This window comes from Mustelus asterias, chromosome 3, assembly GCF_964213995.1.
Source record: "Mustelus asterias chromosome 3, sMusAst1.hap1.1, whole genome shotgun sequence".
Classification (NCBI taxonomy): Eukaryota; Metazoa; Chordata; class Chondrichthyes; order Carcharhiniformes; family Triakidae; genus Mustelus; species Mustelus asterias.
In genome coordinates, this window is record NC_135803.1 from 48858818 (window position 1) to 48882272 (window position 23455).

The 23455-nt window shown below is 46.1% G+C and overlaps 1 protein-coding gene across 1 annotated transcript in view; it reads right to left on the reverse strand.

Moving 5' to 3' along the window:
- clstn2a (calsyntenin 2a) overlaps positions 1-23455 on the reverse strand; it is a 253987-nt gene that overhangs the window by 80547 nt on the left and 149985 nt on the right. Inside the window, exons 8-9 of the mRNA XM_078210106.1 lie at positions 14782-15039; positions 13089-13210 (exon numbers count right to left, since the gene is read on the reverse strand). Of these exons, the coding sequence (XP_078066232.1) occupies positions 13089-13210; positions 14782-15039 (380 nt within the window). The remainder of the gene's footprint in view (positions 1-13088; positions 13211-14781; positions 15040-23455) is intronic.

Consider the following 23455-nt stretch of genomic DNA (forward strand, 5'->3'; position numbering starts at 1 on the left):
GCCATCAATTAATTACCCAAAGTAGCATTTATGCAGATCTCCCTGCAGCCAATTTTCTTTGATGCCCTATTTATTTATACAATCATTAAATGACAAAGCCTACTTAAAGAGTTGGTGGGGATGAGGGGTTGCATAGAATAAGAGGGAGAGAGAGCAATGGAGGCATTTCTTTATCAGCTTGAACTTTTACCCTATAATCTAACTGTCAGCAATTGTCTACATTGCATTTCGCATTTTAAGTTTGTGACACGGATGCAAACCAGAATTTCTGATTTAAATGCTATTTATACATTTCAGCAGATTCAAATTAATCTTTTTTGTGCTGTGTTTACATTACTCATTTTGGAATGTTGTTTATGCACATTTTTTATTGGGTGTTAGTGTTTTTTCAGGTCAGGTATTCAGCGTTAGCCTACATGGTTCAGACATAGCAGTTCATCTATTTAACTGGGTAGAGCTGGCTTACTCCATCAGCTCTGTGATTTTAATCTCTGTCTGAGTCCTTTGAGCTGCACCTGACTAATTACATCCTGGATTCAAGGCAGTTTTGTGCTCTGGATCTAATTCCGGTGGGGGCTCATCTTACGACTGTCTGAGTTTGATTCATTTACTGTCCTGCAAAATCACACAACATCACTCTTGGGATTCTCCTTTTTACACCACTGCTGTGTTAATCCAGCAATTATCAAAGATTTGAATAATTAATCATTACTGGCTCCTTCATCCAACAAAATTTATACAGTACGAAGCAACATTTAAAGGAATTTTTAAAAAAATATAGAAAATCAGGCACTCAAAAGACAATTTGGAAAAAACATATTGCAATTGCAAGATTAAAAATGGAATCTCAGAAGAATGAGCTGAAATAGAATCAACAGTTCAGTTGCAAGTGCTTCATCAGCCTTCACACATTGCACTGATTAATGCCTTTTGTAGTTAATTATTGATGCGCGACAATTAAGCACGTGGAACCAAGGCTTCGATATTGAAGGCTTTAATAGAGTAACAATGGAACTACTAACACGAATACACCAGTTCAGACTGAAGGGGTCCTGCCGGAGCAGGGGGTCTTATACCTCGCCACCGGAGGCGGGACCCCACTGGAATGTGCCATGATAACTCTTATAACAGGTAAACACCCTAACCCAACAACATTGTACAACCCCCACAGTAACAACACCCTAGCCCAACAGTAACATAATAACAACCCCCAGTGGTGAACCAACGATGGTTCACCACATTCACCCCTCCTTTAAGAACAAAAGGTGGCGGGGTGCAAGAAAAAACAGGTCATATAAACAGACAATTCACAGAATTCACAAGTCCAGACGGTCTGGAGGACCGCACCGACGCTGTGATCTCCTCAACACCGGTTGCGAAACCGGAGCAGGTGCTTGCGGTGGCGTTCTTTCCAAAACAACGTCTGGCTGTCCCCTCAAGGACTCCCGGGCCGGCTGGCCCTGGTGAGGCGATGGTGCAGGGGATCCTGGAACCTTTGGTGGTGGTGGTGGTGGTGGTGGTGATGATGGTGGCGCCGATCTCCGAGTCTCAGGCAAGCTGTACATGGGGGTAAAAGTGTTATGCACTGGTCCCGGTGCTGACCGCGCCACGTCTGGGGAAGCAATGAGGAGTAGTGGATTCGTGACTGGGGGAATAGGAGCGACAGGAGTTGCGACGTCCCCTGCGGGCGCCAGGTCTCTAATGGAGACAGTGTCCTCTCGCCCGTCAGGATATGCCACATAGGCATACTGAGGGTTGGCGTGGAGGAGTTGGACCGGTTCGACCAAGGGGTCGGACCTGCGAGCCCTCACATGTCGCCGCAGAAGGACGGGTCCTGGGTACGTCAACCAGGCTGGCAATGAGGTTCCCGAGGACGACTTCCGAGGGAATGAGAACATCCTCTCGTGGGGAGTAGCATTGGTTGCCGTACACAGGAGGGAGCGGATGGAATGGAGCGCATTTGGAAGGACCTCCTGCCAACGGGAGACTGGAAGGCCCCTGGATTTCAGTGCCAGTAGGACAGCCTTCCAGACTGTAGCATTCTCCCTTTCCACCTGTCCGTTACCCCTAGGGTTGTAGCTCGTGGTTCTACTAGAGGCAATCCCGAATGAGAGCAGGAATTGCCTCAAGTCGTTGCTCATGAACGATGAGCCCCTGTCGCTATGAATGTAGCAGGGGTACCCGAACAGGGTAAAAAGCTCACTGAATGCCTTGATGACGGTGGCAGTCGACGTGTCCGCACAGGGGACAACAAACGGAAACCGGGAATACTCGTCTATTATGTTGAGGAAATAGACATTCCGGTCCGTTGAGGGAAGGGGGCCCTTAAAATCCACACTCAGCCTCTCAAAAGGGCGAGTGGCCTTGACCAATTGTGCCCGGTCTGGTCGATAAAAGTGTGGTTTGCATTCTGCGCAAATCCGACAGCTTCTCGTCACTGACCTGACATCCTCCACCGAGTAGGGCAGGTTGCGGGCTTTGACGAAGTGGTAGAGTCTGGTGACTCCAGGATGACACAGATCATTGTGGAGAGCCTTCAAGCGGTCCTCCTGCATGATGGCGCATGTTCCGCGCGAGAGGGCATCCGAGGGCTCATTGAGCTTCCCTGGACGATACATAATATCGTAATTATAGGTGGAGAGCTCAATTCTCCACCGCAAGATCTTATCGTTCTTGATCTTGCCCCTCTGCGTGTTGCTGAACATAAACGCCACGGATCGTTGATCCGTGATCAGGGTGAACCGCTTCCCTGCCAGGTAATGGCGCCAGTGTCTGACTGCCTCCACAATGGCCTGAGCCTCCTTCTCCACCGCTGAGTGCCGAATTTCGGGGCCTTGAAGGGTGCGGGGGAAGAACGCGACGGGCCTGCCTGCCTGGTTTAGTGTGGCGGCTAGGGCGAAATCAGATGCATCACTCTCCACCTGGAAAGGGATTGGTTCATCCACCGCGTGCATCGTGGCTTTCGAGATGTCGCTTTTCAAAACCTTGAAGGCCAATTGGGCCTCCGGCGTAAGTGGGAAGGTCGTGGACTTAATGAGCGGATGAGCTTTGTCCGCGTAGTTGGGGACCCACTGTGCATAATACGAAAAGAACCCGAGGCATCTCCTCAGTGCTTTCGTGCTAGCGGGCAAGGGAAGTTCAGTGAGTGGGCGCATACGGTCTGGATCAGGGCCAATGACCCCGTTTTCCACCACGTATCCGAGGATGGCTAACTTACGCGTACGGAATACGCACTTCTCCCTGTTATAGGTCAGATTCAGGTGAGATGCAGTGCGCAGAAAGTGTTGGAGATTCGTGTCGTGGTCCTGCTGGTCATGGCCGCAGATGGTGACGTTATCCAGGTACGGGAAGGTAGCCCGCAACCCGTTCTGGTCCACCATTCGGTCCATAGCACGCTGGAAGACCGAGACCCCATTGGTGACACCAAATGGAACCCTGAGGAATTGGTATAGACGACCATCCGCCTCAAAAGCCGTATATTGTCGGTCCTCTGGGCGGATGGGGAGTTGATGGTAGGCGGACTTAAGGTCTATGGTAGAAAACACTCGGTACTGCGCAATCTGATTGACCATATCAGAAATGCGCGGGAGAGGATACGCATCCAGCTGCGTATAACGATTAATGGTCTGACTATAGTCGATGACCATCCGAGGTTTGTTCCCGCTTTTGACTACCACGACCTGCGCTCTCCACGGACTAGCACTGGCCTGTATAATCCCTTCCTTGAGGAGCCGCCGAACCTCAGATCTAATAAAGATCCGGTCCTCAGCGCTGTAACGCCTACTTTTAGTAGCGATGGGCTTGCAGCCAGGAACCAGATTTTTAAAAAGGGATGGTGTAGTGATTTTCAGGGTGGATAGATTGCATGCGGGGCGCTTTGGGCAATTTGGAGGCTGCGGCTGATTCCCTACTGCCAGTGAAGGGAGTGGCCCACCGTACTGTAGGATCACACTCTTCATGTGGGCCATAAAGTTTAGTCCGAGGAGAACTGGCGCGCAAAGGTGAGGTAACACAAGGAGCCTGTATTGCTCGTAAATTGTGCCCTGTACCTCAAGAGTTACCATACATCGTCCTTGGATCGGTACAGACCGGGACCGTGATGCCATGGAAATTGTCTGCTTGGCAGGGAGAACCCGGAGTCCACACCTTTTAGCAGTTTCAGGGTGTATGAAACTTTCGGTGCTCCCACTGTCAAACAGACAATTCACAGTTCGACCACTAACCTTTATATCCATCATGGAATTTTCAAGTCTGTAGTGCCTGGTCTGGTCCAGGGAGATCGACGCCACCGTTGGCCCCTGGGCGCCACTGCATGCTGCCGATGTGGATGCTGAGGACCCCTGCTGGTCGCTCCTAGTCGTCGTGGACCATGATGGCCGCCCCCATGAATCGCACGTGGGCGAGGGCGCCAAGCGCAGCGACTCCTGGTGGTCTTCCTCCTCCTCCGTCAGCCACGATGGCGCCGTCCTGGGATCGCACGTGGTCGGACCTCGTGGGTACTGCGATGCCGAAGGAGATTGTCTCCGTTCTGGAGGGTTACAAGCTGCACTGCCGTTTTTAGACTTAGACCAAGCTGCACTGCCGTTTTTAGGCTTGGACCTGCAGACTTTGCCGTAGTGGCCTTTTTTACCGCACTGGCTGCAGATTGCCGTTCTTGCCGGACACTGTTGCCGTGGATGCTTGGCCCCACCACAAAAATAGCATCGCTGGCCACCTGGAGCTGCCGCCATCGTCGGATCGATCTGGGAGCGCGGGTTAGCGGGGCGAGGAGGGAGCTGAGCTTGCTCCAGCCACGTTGACTGCACGTGGTCCTCGGGGTACAGCGCCAAGCTCTTCGACGCCGCTTCCAGCATCACGGCCATCTCCATTGCTTGGGTCAAGTCGAGTTTCCCCTTTTCCAGCAATTTAAGCCTGATGTACGAGGACCCTACCCCTGCTACGAACGCGTCTCGGGCGAGGTCATACATATACTGTTCGGCTGATACGTCCTTACAATCGCAACCCCTGGCAAGCTGCAGGAGCTCATTGGCATAGTCCTCCATGGTTTCGCCCGACTGCCGACGTCGTGTAGCGAGGAGGTAACGAGCATGTATCTCGTTGGGTGGCTTCATGTATCTTTTTTTTAGGAGCTCGACGGCACCCGGGTAAGTGGGAGCTGCACGAATGGCTAGATAAATCGTGTCGCTTACCCTTGCGTGGAGGACCTGGAGTTTATCACTGTCTGTAGTGATAGCTACCGAGGCTGCCAGGTAGTCCTCGAAACACTTCCACCAATGGTCGAATGTGTTAGCGGCACCGACCGCACGTGGGTCCAGTGTCAGACGATCCGGTTTTAGGATCTGTTCCATACTCTCTGTTTTTTTTTACAGCTGTGAGTTTTCTGTTACTCTATTAAATTGATGCGCGACAATTAAGCACGTGGAACCAAGGCTTCGATATTGAAGGCTTTAATAGAGTAACAATGGAACTACTAACACGAATACACCAGTTCAGACTGAAGGGGTCCTGCCGGAGCAGGGGGTCTTATACCTCGCCACCGGAGGCGGGACCCCACTGGAATGTGTCATGATAACTCTTATAACAGGTAAACACCCTAACCCAACAACATTGTACAACCCCCACAGTAACAACACCCTAGCCCAACAGTAACATAATAACAACCCCCAGTGGTGAACCAACGATGGTTCACCACAATTATGTTGAAGTTTTGTCAGATTTATGATTTGGGGGATAAATCTGAATTGCTCACAGGTAAATGTGGTTTTGCACAAAATGCCTATTTAGTGCAGGGACAGCAAACTATATGATGCTGGCTAATATTTAGCAAAATGAAAATGGTACAGAGGAGATGTAACACATCTCTATATATAGGCCACACTAAAGATAATTTAAATCGTGTATTGGACTTAGATACACTGCAAACATTAAGTTACAATTGTCTAAGAAAACATTATATGAAAATTTAATTACAAAATCAAATTCCTTAAAACTGTTTTTTTTCATTCTTAAAATATAGCACTGTTTGCTGATGAACCAGTGAGTCTAGCTGAAGCTTTAATGACTGCCATTAAGGCTCTGTTGTCCTGCAGAGATGAGCAACCAGCCAATAGATGGAGTGCTTCGCAGTAACCAAGTGTTCAATCTCATTACAGCAGGGAGAGGGGAAATGCTGAAGACAGTCCAGCTTTATGGAAGTAGACAGCTTGACAGCTCTCGTGTCAGTCCCTGTGTCCAATCGCACAGCTATTGGATGTGTTGAATGGTGGGACGCTTCTCAAGAGGAGAAATGGGGCTTACAATTTAGAAATCTGCTGATCACTATTAAATGACTAGTGGCACTTTCATTAATCTATTTGGACAGAAAACATTGGGAAAAATTTATTGGCTCCGGGGAGGGGAGGGGAGGGTGCTGGAATAGAACATAGATAGAACATAGAACATTACAGCGCAGAACAGGCCCTTCGGCCCACGATGTTGCACCGACCAGTTAAAAAAAAACAGTGACCCTCCAACCTAAACCAATTTCTTTTCGTCCATGAACCTATCTACGGATCTCTTAAACGCCCCCAAACTAGGCGCATTTACTACTGATGCTGGCAGGGCATTCCAATCCCTCACCACCCTCTGGGTAAAGAACCTACCCCTGACATCGGTTCTATAACTACCCCCCCTCAATTTAAAGCCATGCCCCCTCGTGCTGGATTTCTCCATCAGAGGAAAAAGGCTATCACTATCCACCCTATCTAAACCTCTAATCATCTTATATGTTTCAATAAGATCCCCTCTTAGCCGCCGCCTTTCCAGCGAAAACAATCCCAAATCCCTCAGCCTCTCCTCATAGGATCTCCCCTCCATACCAGGCAACATCCTGGTAAACCTCCTCTGCACCCTCTCCAAAGCCTCCACATCCTTCCTGTAATGTGGGGACCAGAACTGCACACAGTACTCCAAGTGCGGCCGCACCAGAGTTGTGTACAGTTGCAACATAACGCTACGACTCCTAAATTCAATCCCCCTACCAATAAACGCCAAGACACCATATGCCTTCTTAACAACCTTATCTACTTGATTCCCAACTTTCAGGGATCTATGCACACATACACCTAGATCCCTCTGCTCCTCCACACTATTCAAAGTCCTCCCGTTAGCCCTATACTCAACACAACTGTTATTCCTACCAAAGGAATGGTAAATTGAGGGAAGCTGAGATGGCTCCTATCGCAGTCCCACCATCGGAGCTGTACTACAGGCTGGCTGGCTACTCGAGGATGGTAGGCAAATGGTTTGCATAGTTAAAAAGTCCTCTTAATGGCCATTTTATTGTGCTGTTAGCATTTTGCAGTCGGTGGAATGGCTCCCCAATGTAAGGGATTGCTGTCAACTTAATTGACATGGCCTCTCTGTGGCAGCCCAGATGGGGTGGTGGAGGAGAGGAGGTGGGGGAAGCTGTCCAAGGCACAAGGAAGGGGCTGTGAGCAGAAAAGGCAGTCTCTGTGGTTCCAACCTGGGGTTTCTCCAACCATCCTTATCCCTCTGAATTTTCCACTGTTTTTGAAAATGTACTCTTCCAAGTCCTCAAGATCTTCTTCTGCCAGTTTCAGCAGTGGCATCTTCTGCCAATGGCACGGCTCAGGCTTCAGAGCTGTTGACCTTCAAATTGGACTCTGTGCATTATGAGCCTTCCTGCTGTCCTTAACTGGATGGCGGGGGAGCCTCCCTGCAGTGAAATCAGTGAGCCCATCCCACTGTTGTCAATTATGGGCTCGGAACCCGTTTGTCTCCCCGACAACTGGATCCCAAAGCCCATGCTAAAATTTAGGCCTGAAGCACGAGAAACTTCTAGCCATAATCTGTAAATCAACATCCAATTCATTACCAGGAATATTAGTGTAATCACAACATTTCATATCAAGTTCATCTACAACAGCAATGAATTGACGATCAAATTACTCTCACATTGCCAAAGCAAGCAACAATATCCCCTCGAACCAAATTAAAAGCATTTTTGACAATAAAACTGTTTCACAGACTGAACACAAACGTACATTCTGGTTCTGGTTATTCACCTCTTGTTGTGACCAACAATTTACCTTCCTATCAATGTTTAAGAGGATTAAAACAAATGGTTACAGTGGCCAACATCTCTCTGGTGCTTTCACCCAAGTTACCATTCTTCATGCAAGAGAGCCTGACCAAGCATATGTCATGATGTGGAGATGCTGGCGTTGGACTGGGGTAAACACAGTAAGCATATGTCAGCAGATTACTCTACCATGAGCGCCAATGTCTTTGCACTCAGTACCTGATGCGCGTTATCATACCCGAGGCTTGATGCTCAGGAAATAAAGGCTTTTATTTGCTGTAACAAGGCAGCTACCAATTATATACACGATCCCAGACTGAGGGGTCCCAGCCAGAGCAGGGACCTTTATACCTCTCCCAGGAGGCGGAGCCCGACTGGGATGTACCACAATACTACAATACAAAGGTGTAACAACCCCACCCTAACCCCAACAGCAACAAGTAGAACAACCCATCCCTAACCCAACAGCAACATATATACATACTTGTAGTACTGGCCAGACCCTGGCTCAGTACTGTCTAGTGGGAACCAACGATGGTTCACCACAGTACCATAATCCCACTCCTGCTACACACCTATTTTAGCATAATCATAACAGCAAAATGCTATGGATGCTGGAAATCTGAAATACAAAGTGAAAATCCTGCAAAAACTCTGCAGGTCTGGCAGCACCAAGGTGGAGAGAGAAAAATAGCGTTTCGAAGCCGTCTGACTTCTTTAGAGCTCTGTTTTCTGTTTTTATTTTACATTTCAGCACTGGGAGCAGACCTGGCTACTGCTGCATCTTGAAGCTTGGTGCTATTGTCCCTGGGAACTCAATTGCTTCTCCCCATTTCAATAGCAGTAGAACCAGGGTGACAGCAAATGAGCAGAGCCCAGCAATAATATTCTGCTTTGCAGAGTTGGTAACTGAGCTCCACTTGTTGGCCAGAAAATGAAAGTCAGGTCATAACTGTAGGTGTGCAGTTGTTTTCATACCACCCCTGATGCTCTGAATTCTAGCCGATAGCATTCATAGGGTAGACTGCAGAGCATGAGCAGCCAAAAATGAAGAACTGATCAGGTTCCCAATTATTTAAATGCAACACAAATGTCAAATACACAATTCTTCACTCTGATTCGTAGAAGAAAATAATGAGAGGTGGGGACAATTTTTAACCTCACTACAGCCATTTTCCCCCAGGAAGGTATGGAATGGAAGCGAGATGAAAAGTTGGAAAAAATATTTTACTGTCAAACTTCCATCTGTGCACTGGCTGTTGTGATTTTCATGGGCATCTTGATTTAGGACGCAAATTCCCTTGCCAGAAACAGGCTCCATATATTAAGACCAGCTTCTGTGACTTATTTAGGACTCCAGTGCAACTTGTTTCATTCATTTATTCAAGGGATCTTGGCGTTGCTACCTAGGCTTATTTATTGCCCATCCCTAATTGCCCTTGAGAAAATGATGGTGGGCTGCCTTCTTGAACCATTGCAGTCCATGTGTTGTAAATACACCCAGAGCGCTGTTAGGAAGGGGACTCAATGGCAGCCCAGAAGGAAAAAACAGTAAAATGATGAAATAAGAATACTGGCCTGAACTGGTCTTGCATACTTTAAAATGGAACACTGGTAAAAACTGGGACATAAGAAAACTGGTCTGAACTGTTTTTCCCTTTTGGGAGTGAAGGGATGGAAATATACTTGCAAGTCAGCAAGGTGTAGCTTGGAGGGGAATTTGGTGGCGTTCCCATGTATCTGCTGCCTTTCCTTCTAGGTAGTAAAGATCAGGGGTTTGGAAGGTGCTGTCGAAGGAACGATGGTGAGTTGCTACAGTTTATCTTATATATGTACACATTGATTGCCACTGTGATGGAGTGTTTAAGTGGTAGATGGAGTGTCAATCCAGCAACCTGCTTTGACCTGGATGGCATTGAGCTTCTTGAGTGTGTAGTTGGAGCTGCACTCATCCAGGCTCCTGACCTAGTAGACGGTGGACCGGCTATGGGGAGAGAGGAGGCTGGTTACTCTCCACCGAATTCCCAGCCTGAGCTACTCTTGCAACCACACTATTCATATGGCTGGTCAAGTACTGTTTCTGCTCAATGACAACGCTCCAAGGTCATTGATAATGGACTGACCTGTTTCTAAAATAGGAGGGTAACATTTAAGGACCACTTTACTTGGGCCAAGAACAGCACAAAGACTTCATAATTAATGCCCTGCCTGCTACTGGTCAATCCTCACCCGTACTTGTATTGTCTGACCTGGTGTTTAAGATGTCCCTGTCATCTCATATTCATGAAGGAATTGCTGGATCTTCTACAGCCCCATCATCTTCCCTGAATCAGCACTTATTTTACACAAGCAATCGATGGTTTTACATACATGTGTTTTGAATGTCAAAATAGTTTGGTCCTCCTGCAGGCAATGGGATTGCTTCACCCACCCTGTGCCTGAAGTATCCTCAAAATGATAAATTACCCCATGGTGTTTATACACCACAGCTTTTCCTGAGTCCTCCAATAGATGTGGAGATGCCGGCGTTGGACTGGGGTAAACACAGTAAGAAGTCTCACAACACCAGGTTAAAGTCCAACAGGTTTGTTTGGTAGCAAAAGCCACTAGCTTTCGGAGCGCTGCTCCTTCATCAGGTAAGTGGGAGTTCTGTTCACAAACAGGGCATATGAAGATACAAATTCAGCGCAGAGACTGATAGCCAAGTTCTGCACACATGAGGACGGCCTCAACCGGGATCTTGGGTTCATGTCACCCCCACGACTTGCCTGGGCTTGCAAAATCTCACTAACTGTCCTGTCTGGAGACAATACACATCTCTTTAACCTGTGCTTAACGCTCTCTCCACTCACATTGTCTGTACCTTTAAGACTTGATTACCTGTAAAGACTCGCATTCCAACCATTATTTTGTAAATTGAGTTTGTGTCTTTATATGCCCTGTTTGTGAACAGAACTCCCACTTAGCTGATGAAGGAGCAGCGCTCTGAAAGCCTGTGGCTTTTGTTCCCAAATAAACCTGTTGGACTTTAACCTGGTGTTGTGAGACTTCTTACTGTGTTCCTCCAATAGAGGCAGCAATCACAGATCTCAACTCTGATACATAAATATGAAGTTGGAAGCCATTAGGTGAAATACTGTAAGTCATCATAAAATAACGATCTTAGATTTATCTAAAAGCTCATGAATCTAAAGTAACAAATCTATTGCCAGCATTTCACAGTGCAAAATCCACCCTGAGGCAATAGCACAAACTGAAATGGAAATTGAATCACATGAAGCTGTTATTTTAGCAGTTGACAAAATGGACTTAATCAGAGTGCTCAAATAAAAACTGCCATAAAATATTATTTTATATTATTGGCCTTCTGTTTGCTGCTTCCTGCACTTATTTAAGACACTTCAACCCACATGCATTGAATATTTTCATGGGGGACTTGTGAAATAACAGAAGATTGTGCCACCTTACTCAATGGAATTGGATATATACTTGAACTGGAATATTTTGCTGGGCTTTCAGGAAAAAGCAGGGCGAGAGGCTAACTGGATCGCACTTAGAAAGAATTGATGTAAGCACGATTGTAGAAATGGGCGATTTCCATGCTGTGTAATTCTATTATACAGTTTAAAACTTGACATCATTGTGGCACAGATGCTGAAGCATCAATGTACTGTCAAAAAGTGTGATACAAAAAGCACATAAATATGTGAGTGTCCACACACTGAGTTTATGATCTCAATTCTCATACACAAGGTAGTGAGCAGAAGACAGACCACAGGTTAGATTTTCTCCCTAGAGGCAGGAGAAAGGGCCTCTTTCCGGCTACCAAATCTGCCCTGGGGGAAACAGTCATGAACCGGTGTTTTCAGGAGGGTAGCTCTTTAATTGGCATGGACAGGTTCTCTGCCCATTTTAGGACATGCTCTCAATGCTTCTTGGCCAGTCACAAGACTATCAGCTTAAAGCGAGCAGCGCACTCACTGTAAAGGTAAAGGACAGAGAGGGCGTCTCAAACGTAGGCACGCTCAGTCCAACACTTTCTAACCATTAATTTAAAAAAATGTTTTCAACAGTGGTGGCCTGGGGCTGCTTGTGCACTCCAGGCAGACTAGGAGAGCCTTTAGGCCTGTCAGGAATGCTGGTCTGATGTCCTGCCTCCAGGTGTTTCCATGCACCTAAACTGGCCTCCGAGAGTGGGGGGAACCTGGAGGCTGAACAGAAAGTTCCAGATGGATTCCTTTAATTGGACTCAATAAGATTCTTAATGAGCCTGATTGAATACCCGTCTCATGTAGACAGGTATCCCTGCCAACCCTCTCTCATGCCTCTGGTAAAATAGCCTAGAGGTGGGATAGAGTAGGGGATCTGGCACGTTGGCTGGTGGGACTAATTTTTGACCAATCCACTTCCTACCTTGGTGCCTGTCGGGGCGGAAAATATGGTCCCACGTGTTATTCAGTTTTATCGAGGAAGAGCTTAAGAAAATGATGAGTTCCTTCAGGATCTCTGGAGTGCTATGGAGCTTATTCAAATCATGAGCAATACAAGCAGCCAACTCGGAAAAGAGCACTTGGTGATCTTTTCAGCTGGGGACAATGCAAGACCAAAAGCAAGGAAAATAATGTACAGAAATCATTGCCTAAAAAACAAGAAGTTACCTTTCTTTGACAGTTCAGTGTGTATATGCATCATCCCAGGACTGATTGCCGATTTGTGCCGTAGTACCGCAGAATACAAGTTGAAAGTATTCTCTCCAGATAAATTCATCAGTTGGAACATTCCATAGGGGCTCTAGGGATTGGGTGCTTATCTTACACCTTTCAAAGGCAACACACAGATTCATACCTCTCTAATAGGATGTACTGAATTGATGACTTCTCTACAGGACAGATGAATTGGGATGACAATGAATCAGTTTATATTTCATCAGTTCAAAGCCTCCTTTAACCTCTAAATAATTTGATCGATTAGTTCCATCCTGCTTTGCCCAGCGTGTACAGCTTACCTGCTCCAGTTTCCAATGGAATTCAGCTGGATGAAAAGTGTCAACTTGGTCAAAATCTCTCCGGAGCAAAAACACTAGCCGGCAGTTGTGGACGTAGAGTGCGTAGTGGTGCCGATTCATTTCTAAAGGCAAGAATTAAGTTGGTCAGACAGGAATCTTGCACTGTTCAAGGTAAAATCTGTCATTCATAGTTAGAAAGAGGGATTGGCAACCTTACAAAATATTCCTTAGCCTGTGAACAAAGAGAGCTGCTGGGGGGAATTCTGGCATGGCTTGGAATCAACAAACGAGGAAACAGTTTTGACAGCATCAACTGGATAGGATTTGAGACCAAACCTCTCCTTATCTTAAGGACACAAGAGACACAGGCGACAGTATGAGAATACATTACAGTTGGGGGAAAATGAATCGGTTGGAACAGAATGATTAATAGAACAAAAGAAAAGCATAGAATGAGCCAGATCACTGTGACTTGAATTGTGCAAACCTCCTGGTTTGTTTGTGCAATGATAGATGACAAGGCAGATAAGGCATTTCAATTTAGGAAATTAAAACGCTGCCTGCTTATTAAATGGAATTATGGGTCAATGGGTTGATAAGAAAATTGGAAAAGATGAAAAACGTTAATGCTGTGTGGAGATACCTTTCACTTTGTACCTTTTCTGTGGGCTTTGAGCTGTCAGATTATACACATGATAAAGCAGTCAGCATTATTTAATGTCACCATATCCGCTGTTATTTGCATTAAACACACAATATAACAACGGCTGTTACATACAAATTAATCTTTGGTGTATCTAATCACCGTCGACTACTGAGTTGCAAACATTTCAGCAGAACTGTGCTGTTGTGCTGCCCACCTTACGAGAAGATAGCCTACACAGACTGTGATGGTTACTGACAACTATTCCTTTCACCGTCTGAAGCTTTGCAATAGCTTAAGGTTACATTTAGTCACCACACAGACCTAAGACACTCTTTAAAAGAAAGAAAATGGGTAGATGTTGGAGGGTGTGTACTGATGGTCTCGATGGGAAAAGAAATGGAGCAGACATAAGCGTTTAGAATGTACGCTGTCATGGGAAAGACTGGAGTTCAGGTTTCCAGCAATAGCGTATTCAACAATTCTCACACAGAGACGGACCAGAAATATTGTGCTTTCTCAGATGCTGACTGACCTGCTGTATATTTATAGCAACTCATATTTTTAATTTTAGGCTGCCAGGAATTATGGTTTCTAGTTTTAACCCATAGAAAACAGCTGCTCTATCAAACCCATCTCTGTCACTTGGATTTGTATTATACATAGATACATAGAAACCCGACAGTGCAGAAGGAGGCCATTCGGCCCATCGAGTCTGCACCGACCACAATCCCACCCAGGCCCTACCCCCACATATTTACCCGCTAACTACGCATCTCAGGGACAATTTTTAACCTGGCCAATCAACCTAACCCGCACATCTTTGGACATGGAACATATTAGCATGGAACATGTCACTAAAATGGAGTTGGGTAACTGCAACACTGATTCAGGTACACAAAATTCAAGGAGTTTATATCAACACAAGGAAAGAGGCTTCAGGCAAATTCAGGATCAGCCTGGTTGCCTCAACAAGTGAAGTTTAATATCGGTTTATTCACAAGTCATGCAACAGCTGGCTACACAAATTGCTCAAGGAAGGCAGGGCACCTGTTTTATCTGAATTGCAGAGAATGGTTTCCTTCTCTGCTCTCAGTCCTGGACTGGGTCCGTGCTTCATCCATGTTGTGATGGTAAACTGGTCCGAAATATTTTTGGGCATCACCCCATCTGGAATTTTTGCAGCATGCTTGCCATCAAACCTGAAGATCAAGTCACTGTCATATCCGTTGTCCATCAGGAGTCCAGAGGTCCAGTTTGATAATCCATAGGGTGCAGGGAGCAAGTTAACACTCTCTGAAGAGGCACCTGGAGAAGGAACAAAATGAAGAGGGAGGATTTTAATCATTCAGAAGCCAATTGGAAGTCGAAGAGTTTAGCTGCAAGACGTTCAAGCATTGTTAAGTTCAATGATTGAGATTCCAGAAAGCTGCAGGACCCAGCTGGTAGATTAATGAACATAAAATAACATATGACACATAATTATGTAATTGCAACAGCGCATTAGAGCACTGGGCAAATTTTTCAGTGCAGAAAATTGTTAAGTCATTTATTATGCCTTTGAACAATATCCATACAACTTGGGCTGAATTGTGTGCACACAATCCAAGTCTTGGCAGCAGCATTACAAGTGGGTGCAGTTGCCGCATGAGTTAAATGTGCTGGCCAGCTTTGATCATGTGGAAACCGTCCAATTAATGACCTGGAGGAATGGGGCCCATCCAATGCTCAAGCCTGTGCCAACCCTGCAATAAGTAACTGCAGTGGCATTTTCCAAAAAGCCATTGCCTCCAGAGCCCACAACTTCACCTTTGTGCTTGGAGGCAACAGTCCCTACAAACTCAAGGAGTGGACCAGGAGGCTGAAGCAAACATGCTGGGGGGAGGACATTGAGTTGTCCCATGTTTTGGCTACGTCTCCTCCAGGCTGCAAGGGAAAGGCTCCTCTTCCCCAGGCACAGGAAGAAGAGACCTGCCATGTGCAATCAAGCCTGGATGAAGATGGGCACAGTGCTGCACAGAGCTCAATGATGTCCTTTGCACTTCCAAGGTAAACCCTTCCTACCATTCTTCCCTATGGGGCTTGTAGGTGGCAATGTGGGCAGGTGTGCCATATGGGATGGGGCAGCAGCAGGTCCCTTCCAATGTATGTTAGCATCTCAGCAAAAGCCGGCTGCCCATCTTTGCTCATCACCACATCCCTGGAGAGTGAACACATGGAGAAGGCACTCAGGAGCAACCTTCCTCATGGGCTAAATGGTTGCCCCCAGCATGTGTTGTGTGGGTCTTCATGGGAAAACGAATAGTGTCCCTCCCTTCGGTTTGCAGGAGGAATGGATGCACAATAATAAAGAATGTGTCAAGACCAGGTGGAGGCCTCCCTAATATTCAACCTCTGATGTCAGCAGAGAAAGAGTCATAGGCCGGAATTTTACTATCCCGCCCGTCATGAGAATCAGAGCGGATGAGAGGCAGACCATGAAAAGATTCTTTGACCTCAGGTGGGATTTTATGGTTTTGGGATGAGCAAGGCCGTAAAATCCCACCCATAGAATCATAGAAACCCAACAGTGCAGAAGAAGACCACTTGACCAATTGAATTTGCACCAACTCTCTGATGATCTTACCCAGGCTCTCTCCCCAAACTATCCCTGTAACCCCACATATTTACCATGGGAAATCCACTTAATCTACACATCTTTGGACACTAAGGGGCAATTTAGCATGTCCAATCCACCTAATCTGCATATCATCGGACTGTGGGAGGAAACTGGAGCACCCGGAGGAAACCCACGTAGACATGGGAAGGACATGCAAGCTCCATACAGTCAAACAAGGCTGGAATTGAACCCAGGTCCCTGGCACTGTAAGGCAGCAGTGCTAACTACTGTGCCATCATGTCGCGCAGGTCCTGGATCGCAGGACAGCTACCCCATTGCAGATAGCAAAACTAAAGTTTCAACCCAAGAGAATAAGGAGACATTTTGTATCCTCCAAAGAATGTAAGGCATGGACAGGAGGAGATGTGAAGTCCTTAATCCCCTAATTGTTTGTATTCTCTCATGGCACTCCAGAAGTATGGACAGCCAGCGAGAGTGGGGGCCTGAAATCCGCCACTGGAGAGGAGGAGGGAAACTCTCAGAGGGTGCAGTATCAGATAATTTCCTCTCATTCCCCACCAGTGCAGATAGTCTCACCTCACTGGGTAAACACTCAAGATTAGATTCAGGGTCACAAGCTGGCAAATACACCATTGATACCAAAGCAGCTGTCTGAAAGCTGAGGCCTCTGATAGTAAGAGGACTGTGGAAAGCTTGGCCCAACAAACCCTAAGATCAGTAAGGATAGGCAACAACACCTCTTCCACAATCATTCTCAACACCGATGCCCCACAAGGCTGTGTTCTCAGTCCCCTACTATACTCCTTATACATCTATGACTGCTAAATTCCCCTCCAACTCAATTTTCAAGTTTGCTGACACCACTGTAATGGGACGGATCTCAAACAATGATAAAACAGAATACAGGAATGAGATAGAGGATCTGGTGAACTAACGCGGTGACAATAATCTCTCCCTCAATGTCAACAAAACGAAGGAGATTGTCATCGACTTCAGGAAGGGTAGAGGAGAACATGCCCTTGTCTACATCAATAGGATGAAGTAGAAAGGGTCAAGAACTTCAAGTTTTTAGGTGTCCAGATCAGCAACAACCTGTCCTGGTCCCCCCATGCTGACACTATGGTTAAGAAAGCCCACCAACACCTCTACTTTCTCAGAAGACGAAGGAAATTCGGCATGCCAGCCACGACTCTCAGCAGCGTTTACAGATGCACCATAGAAAGCATCCTTTCTGGCTGAATCACAGCTTGGTATGGCTCCTGCTCTGCTTAAGACCACAAGAAACTACAAAGGTTGTGAATGTAGCCCAATCCATCACACAAACCAGCCTCCTGTCCGTTGACTCTGTCTAAACTTCCCGCTGTCTCGGCAAAGCAGCCAGTATAATTAAGGACCCCACGCACCCTGGACATTCTCTCTTCCACCTTCTTCCATCGAGAAAAAGATACAAAAGTCTGAGGTTGCGAACCAACCGACTCAAGAACAGCTTCTTCCCTGCTGCTGTCAGACTTTTGAATGGATCTACCTTGCATGAAGTTGATCTTTCTCTACACCCTAGCTATGACTGTAACACTACATTCTGCACTCTCTCTATGAATTGTATGCTTTGTCTGTTCAGCGTGCAAGAAACAATACTTTTCACTGTATGCTAATACATGTGACAATAATAAATCAAATCAAATCAAATCAAATAGGCTGACAATGGGCCTCTGGTGTCAGCAACACTGAACCTGTTAGAATTGCAAAAGGTGAAGGAATATCTAGTGGAGCTGCCAGTGGCTATTTGCAACCATAGATAGATGATGGAAGAGTGCGTCCTGGCCACTGATGCTGCCATGTCCTCGGGGTGTGTGCACATTCTTTCTCCATCGAGAGATTGGCGATCATCCTGAGTCAGATCCCAGCAGGGCAGTCAGTGGATGGCGGAGATGCATGCAGATCTGTGTGCCATTGCACTGTCCATGAGCTCATCACAGCAGCGAGGTGCAAAATGGCTTTGGCAGATTTTTCATCCATCTCAAGTCAGCAGGATGTGATTCCCTTACTCGCAAGGGAAGAGCAGTGGCAGTCTGTCACATCTGGGGGATCCAAGTGTGGACAGCTGCTCCTCAGCCGGCATCTCCACATCATCACCTCAGCCTCTCCACCAGTGTGTCCAGCATCAGCAGCTGTGGTGACAGAGGAGGCTCCTGTACCTCCGCAGGAGTCCTACAGCATTCTGGGGCCTGCCGTGCCTCTGACAACCAAAAGACAGCTGCCAAGGTCATCCCAAGCCACAGAACAAAGGGGCAGTGGGCCTCTATCTCAGCTTCAAGCGTCCCTGAAGCATTGCTCGTTCCTCTTTACCACCAATACAAGGTGTTCCTGTGCTGCCGGTTCAGCAGTCTGCTCCACACCCTTCTCATGGGGTGAGGCATGGCAAACAATGGGGTCCTCATTACGCAAGGCCTTCCTCTCTGTAGTGCTAGACTGCGCTGAGCACCACAATATGACAGACACGTGTCATACTGAAAGGCTCCACTCTAATGGTCTGGACACTTGAATCTCAACCTGAGCAGTCCAATAACCTGCTCACGGTTGCTCGGATAGACCCGTGATAGGTACTGTACTTCTCCACCTTTGCACGGAGGCACATTGCTTCCTGCCTCACAGCGCCAGGATCCCGGGTTCGATTCCCGGCTTGGGTCTCCATGTTTTCCCTGTATCTGCGTGGGTTTCCTCCGGATGCTCCGGTTTCCTCCCACAGTCCGAAAGACATGCTGGTTTGGTGCATTGGCCATGCTAAAGTGGCCCTCAATATATCTGAACAGGCGCCAGAGTGTGGTGACTGGGGGATTTTCACAGTGACTTCATTGCAGTATTAATGTAAGCCTATTTATGACTAATAAATAAATGATAATAATAATTGTGTTTGGATTCCTCACAGGTGTGCGCAGGCATGTCTTCTATGGGTATCCCTTGTCCCAGAGAATCAAACCTGGAAGGCACATGGGGGCCAGAACAAGTAGCGGCATCTGGGCTGTCAAAGTATGTAAGCGTCATGGCTACTGCTGGGGAACCTGACACAATTCTAAAGAATCTGTTTATGGTGATCATCAGCCAGTTGTGTGCTGATAGAATTCCTGTTGTATATTCCTGTTTATTAAGAACACTGGCTCGCCCATGAGGCTCCTTGATGGCCGCATGTGTTTCGTCAACACCTTGCACTGAGGGGAATTCCAGTAGTGGCTCCGTAGCAGACAGCCATCTCCACCTGACTTTTGGTGCAGCAGTGCTGGCCCTCCTGAACAAGGAATTGGTCACGTTATCGATGCAGCGATGGGCAGCTGGCTGGGAAACCCTATACATGTCACCAGTAGGTCTGTGGAAAGAACCAGATGTTGAGAATTCAGTATCATCGCAATCTTTAGGGTCCTGGGCAATGGGTGTTCACTAAACCCAACGGGTGTCAGCTCACCCTGCAACAGGGCACATAAACTGCCTCCATACAGAGACTCCCCTTTGCTGATACTGGTGTTAAGACGTCAACGGCAGGAGTTTGGTAGACACACTCCAGGCAGAGGTCCTGTTTCACAAAGCAGCCTGTGAGTATTTCCCACTGTGTACTTCTCCGTCATATACCCCCAGAGACTGATCCTCTTGCTGTTCCTACTAATCAACCACCCTTGTCTGGTCCTCCCGCCCTCCGTACCACTCCACCTCCACAAGAAGACTGCGTGGTTCTGTCTCTCCACCTCTCGTGCCCAATTCTTGGAATTCACTTCCCCTGGAACCTTCCTCTTGCTCCTCCCTTTTTAATATGCATCAATGACCCCTCTACATCTCTTGAAGACTGGCCAGCAACTGGTGCAGCTCCCAGCCTTAGAAGGCCTCCCACTTCTGACTGGTAATTTCTCCACTCCCCATTCTTCCTCCAGGAGTCAACAAACAACCTCACAATAGCTGGCTTTCAGAAGGTGTGAGGCCTCACCTCATTTCCACCAGTTTTAATCAGCTGGCAATTTGAAAGCCAGTGATCCTGTGCAGCGTTTATTAAAATTCACTCTTCAGATTTAAATACAGATCCATGCAAAAATTCATCTCAACTACCTTATAAGCAAGCTAAAGTCCTGCAGCGTTATAGTGACAATGCCAGATTATCGTTACCACTGTTTACCAAACGCAGAGCCCACATCACACAGACAGGGTTTCTACTGAATGCATGCTCTCTCACTTTTCTGCTTCCCCCCACCCCCAACTCTAACACCGCCTATTTCACTCCGACAGGTCCCAAGGCCTCACAAAACTCAATCTCTTATCTGGGATTCCGATATGAAAAAGTTGAAAAACGCGCTAATTTCTTTTGTGGCAGATGTGGTTGTTGTCGATGGGAGGGGAATGCTGATAATGCTGATCAATCAAGTGGAATAAATAGCTGACAAAGACTCGAGCTGTGCCTATCAATCACTCATCACAACATTTGTTTGCGAGTGTCTCATGTTGCTAAAGAAACACAAATGATGCAAAAATCAAGGCAGAGACTTCGATTTTGATTTTTTTTGGGGTGGAAGTAGTATTATTGCTTACAAGTTGAAAGAGTCAGATACTGATGTACACCAAATTATTAAAATTATAATAAAAACACAAAGTATAAATAATTAAATGTTAACATTTAATTTCTCTTGCAGGCTCGAATGTGTCCACTGGTTTATCTTAGTGGGCAGTGACATACAACTAATCTCGGAGGAGATGATATTCTATTTACCCCACCCAAATTTTAGTTGATGAACTCTCTATTCTTGGAAAGGGCATTCCTATTCTGTAATACAAAGACACTGACTTCCCTTTGCCTTCCTGTTCGCCATCTTACTTATGTTAGTCTAGAAAATAGCTCAGATCCTGCAAAAGAGGCACTGATCTCAAATAAAGATGTCCGCAAAGATCTACTCATCTCTGTAATGTGAATTTTCCCTTTCCCGATGTCAGTTTAAATCAGGTCTTAATTCAAATGGGTGTCCAGGCATCCAACAACAATAATGTCATCACAGAGGGTAAGCATCAACATCCTGGGGATTAACATTGACCAGAAACTGAACCGGACCAACTCTATAAATATTGTGGGCTATAAGAGCAGGTTCAGAGGCTGGTAATCCAGCACCAATTACCTCACCAGCTGATTTCCCAAAGACTGTTCACCATCTAGAAGACACAAATCAGGAGTGTGATGGAATACTCTTCACTTGCCTGGAGGTCCAACAACACAAAATTCAATACCATCCAGGGCAAAAGCTACTTGTTTGAGCCACCATCTTAAACATTCATTTCCTCCACCACCACTGCACAGTGACAGCAAGGTGTATCCTCCATAAGATGCACTGCAACAACTCACCACTCTTCCTTTGCCAACACCTTCCAAAGCCACAAATTCTACCATCTAGAGGACAGTGACAGCAGATGAAGGAATACCGTCATCTGAACATTCCCCTCCAAACCACACAACATTCTGACTAGTAAAATTATTGCCTTTGTTCGCTGTTGCTGGGTTAAAAACTTGGAAACTCCTTTCTAACGGCATTGCAGATGTACCAATTGGTACAAAATACCACCTCCTTCTCAAGGGCAATTAGGGTTGAGCAACAAACATTTTCCTTGCCAATGATGCTCACATCCCATGAAAGAAAAGAAAATAGCCAATTACATTGAAGTAATCTCAGTCAGAGAACTAGGAAGTAAAATATATTGCTCACTTTAATTAAAAATTTAAAAAGAGCAAAAAATAAATGATTGGGACATACATGTGGCATTAAGTTAGAATCTGAAGTAACATATTTAAAATGAATAAAAATTTGATTCGTTTTAGATCATAATGTTACATCCTTGTTCAAAAAACTTTGTGGAGTCCCGCAACTACTGGCCAGTCATCTAACCATGGAGGTGGAGAACCTTCTAGAAATGATCATTCAGTACAAAATTAATAGTCGCTTGGGGAAATGCAGGCTAATTAATGAACAGTAGCATGGATTTGTTAAGGGCAAATTGTATTTAACTCAGTTGCTAGAGTTTTCTAATCAGGTAACAGAGAGCGTTGTTGAGGAGAATCCTATTGATGCGATGTACATGGACTTCCTGAAGACCAAAAGTGCTGCATAGCAGACTTGTGAGCAAAATTAACTGATGGAATAAAAGGGGCAGTAACAACATGGTATCAAATTGAATGAGTGAGAAGTGACAGGAAACAGAGAGTAGTGGTGATTAATCAATGGAGGAAGATTTGTAGTGCGGTTCTACAGGGGTTAGTATTAAGACTCCTGCTCTTTGTGATATATTTATGACCTCAACCTTGGTGTACAGGTTAGAATTTTAAAATTTGTAGATGACACAAAGCTTGGAAGTATTATGAATTGTGAGAAGGCTAATGTAGAACTTCAAAAGGAATAAAGCAGATAGCATCCTTGGCTATATTAGTAGGGACATGGGATACAAAAGACAGGATATTATGTTAAACTTGTATAAAACATTGGTTCAGCCTTAACTGAAGTATTGCCTTTAGTTCTCGGCACCACTCTTTAGGAAGGATGTGAACAGCATTAGAGAGTGCGGGAAAGACTCAAGAAAATAGTCCTAGGGATGGGGAACTTTAGTTATCTTGGTAAATTGGAAAAGGGGAAGTTTGAACTGTTCTCTTTGGAGAAGGTTGAGAGGAGGTTTGATAATGGTATTCAAAACCATGAGGGATCTGGCCAGAGTCGATAGGGAAAACTGTCCCAATTGGTGGAAGGATCAAGAACCAGAGGGGTCAGATTTGAAGTAATTGGTGAAAGAAGCAATGGAGACACGACGAGAAAAAGATCAGGAATCTGCCACCTGACATGTGGTGGAAGCAGGTTCAATCGAGGTGTTCAAGAAGGAGTAGGATTATTCTCCAAAAAGGAGAATCTGCTGGGTCACAAGGAGAGGATTGGAGAATGGCAGTCCATCAATGGTTCCTTCAAAGAACCAGAACAGACATGACTGACCAAATAGCCTTCGCTGTGCTCTAACCACTCTGTGATTCTGTAAATGGAGGAATTTGACTTTCTACAAATACAAAATTAGTTTTTCAGGGACAGTGAGGTTGTTTAACAG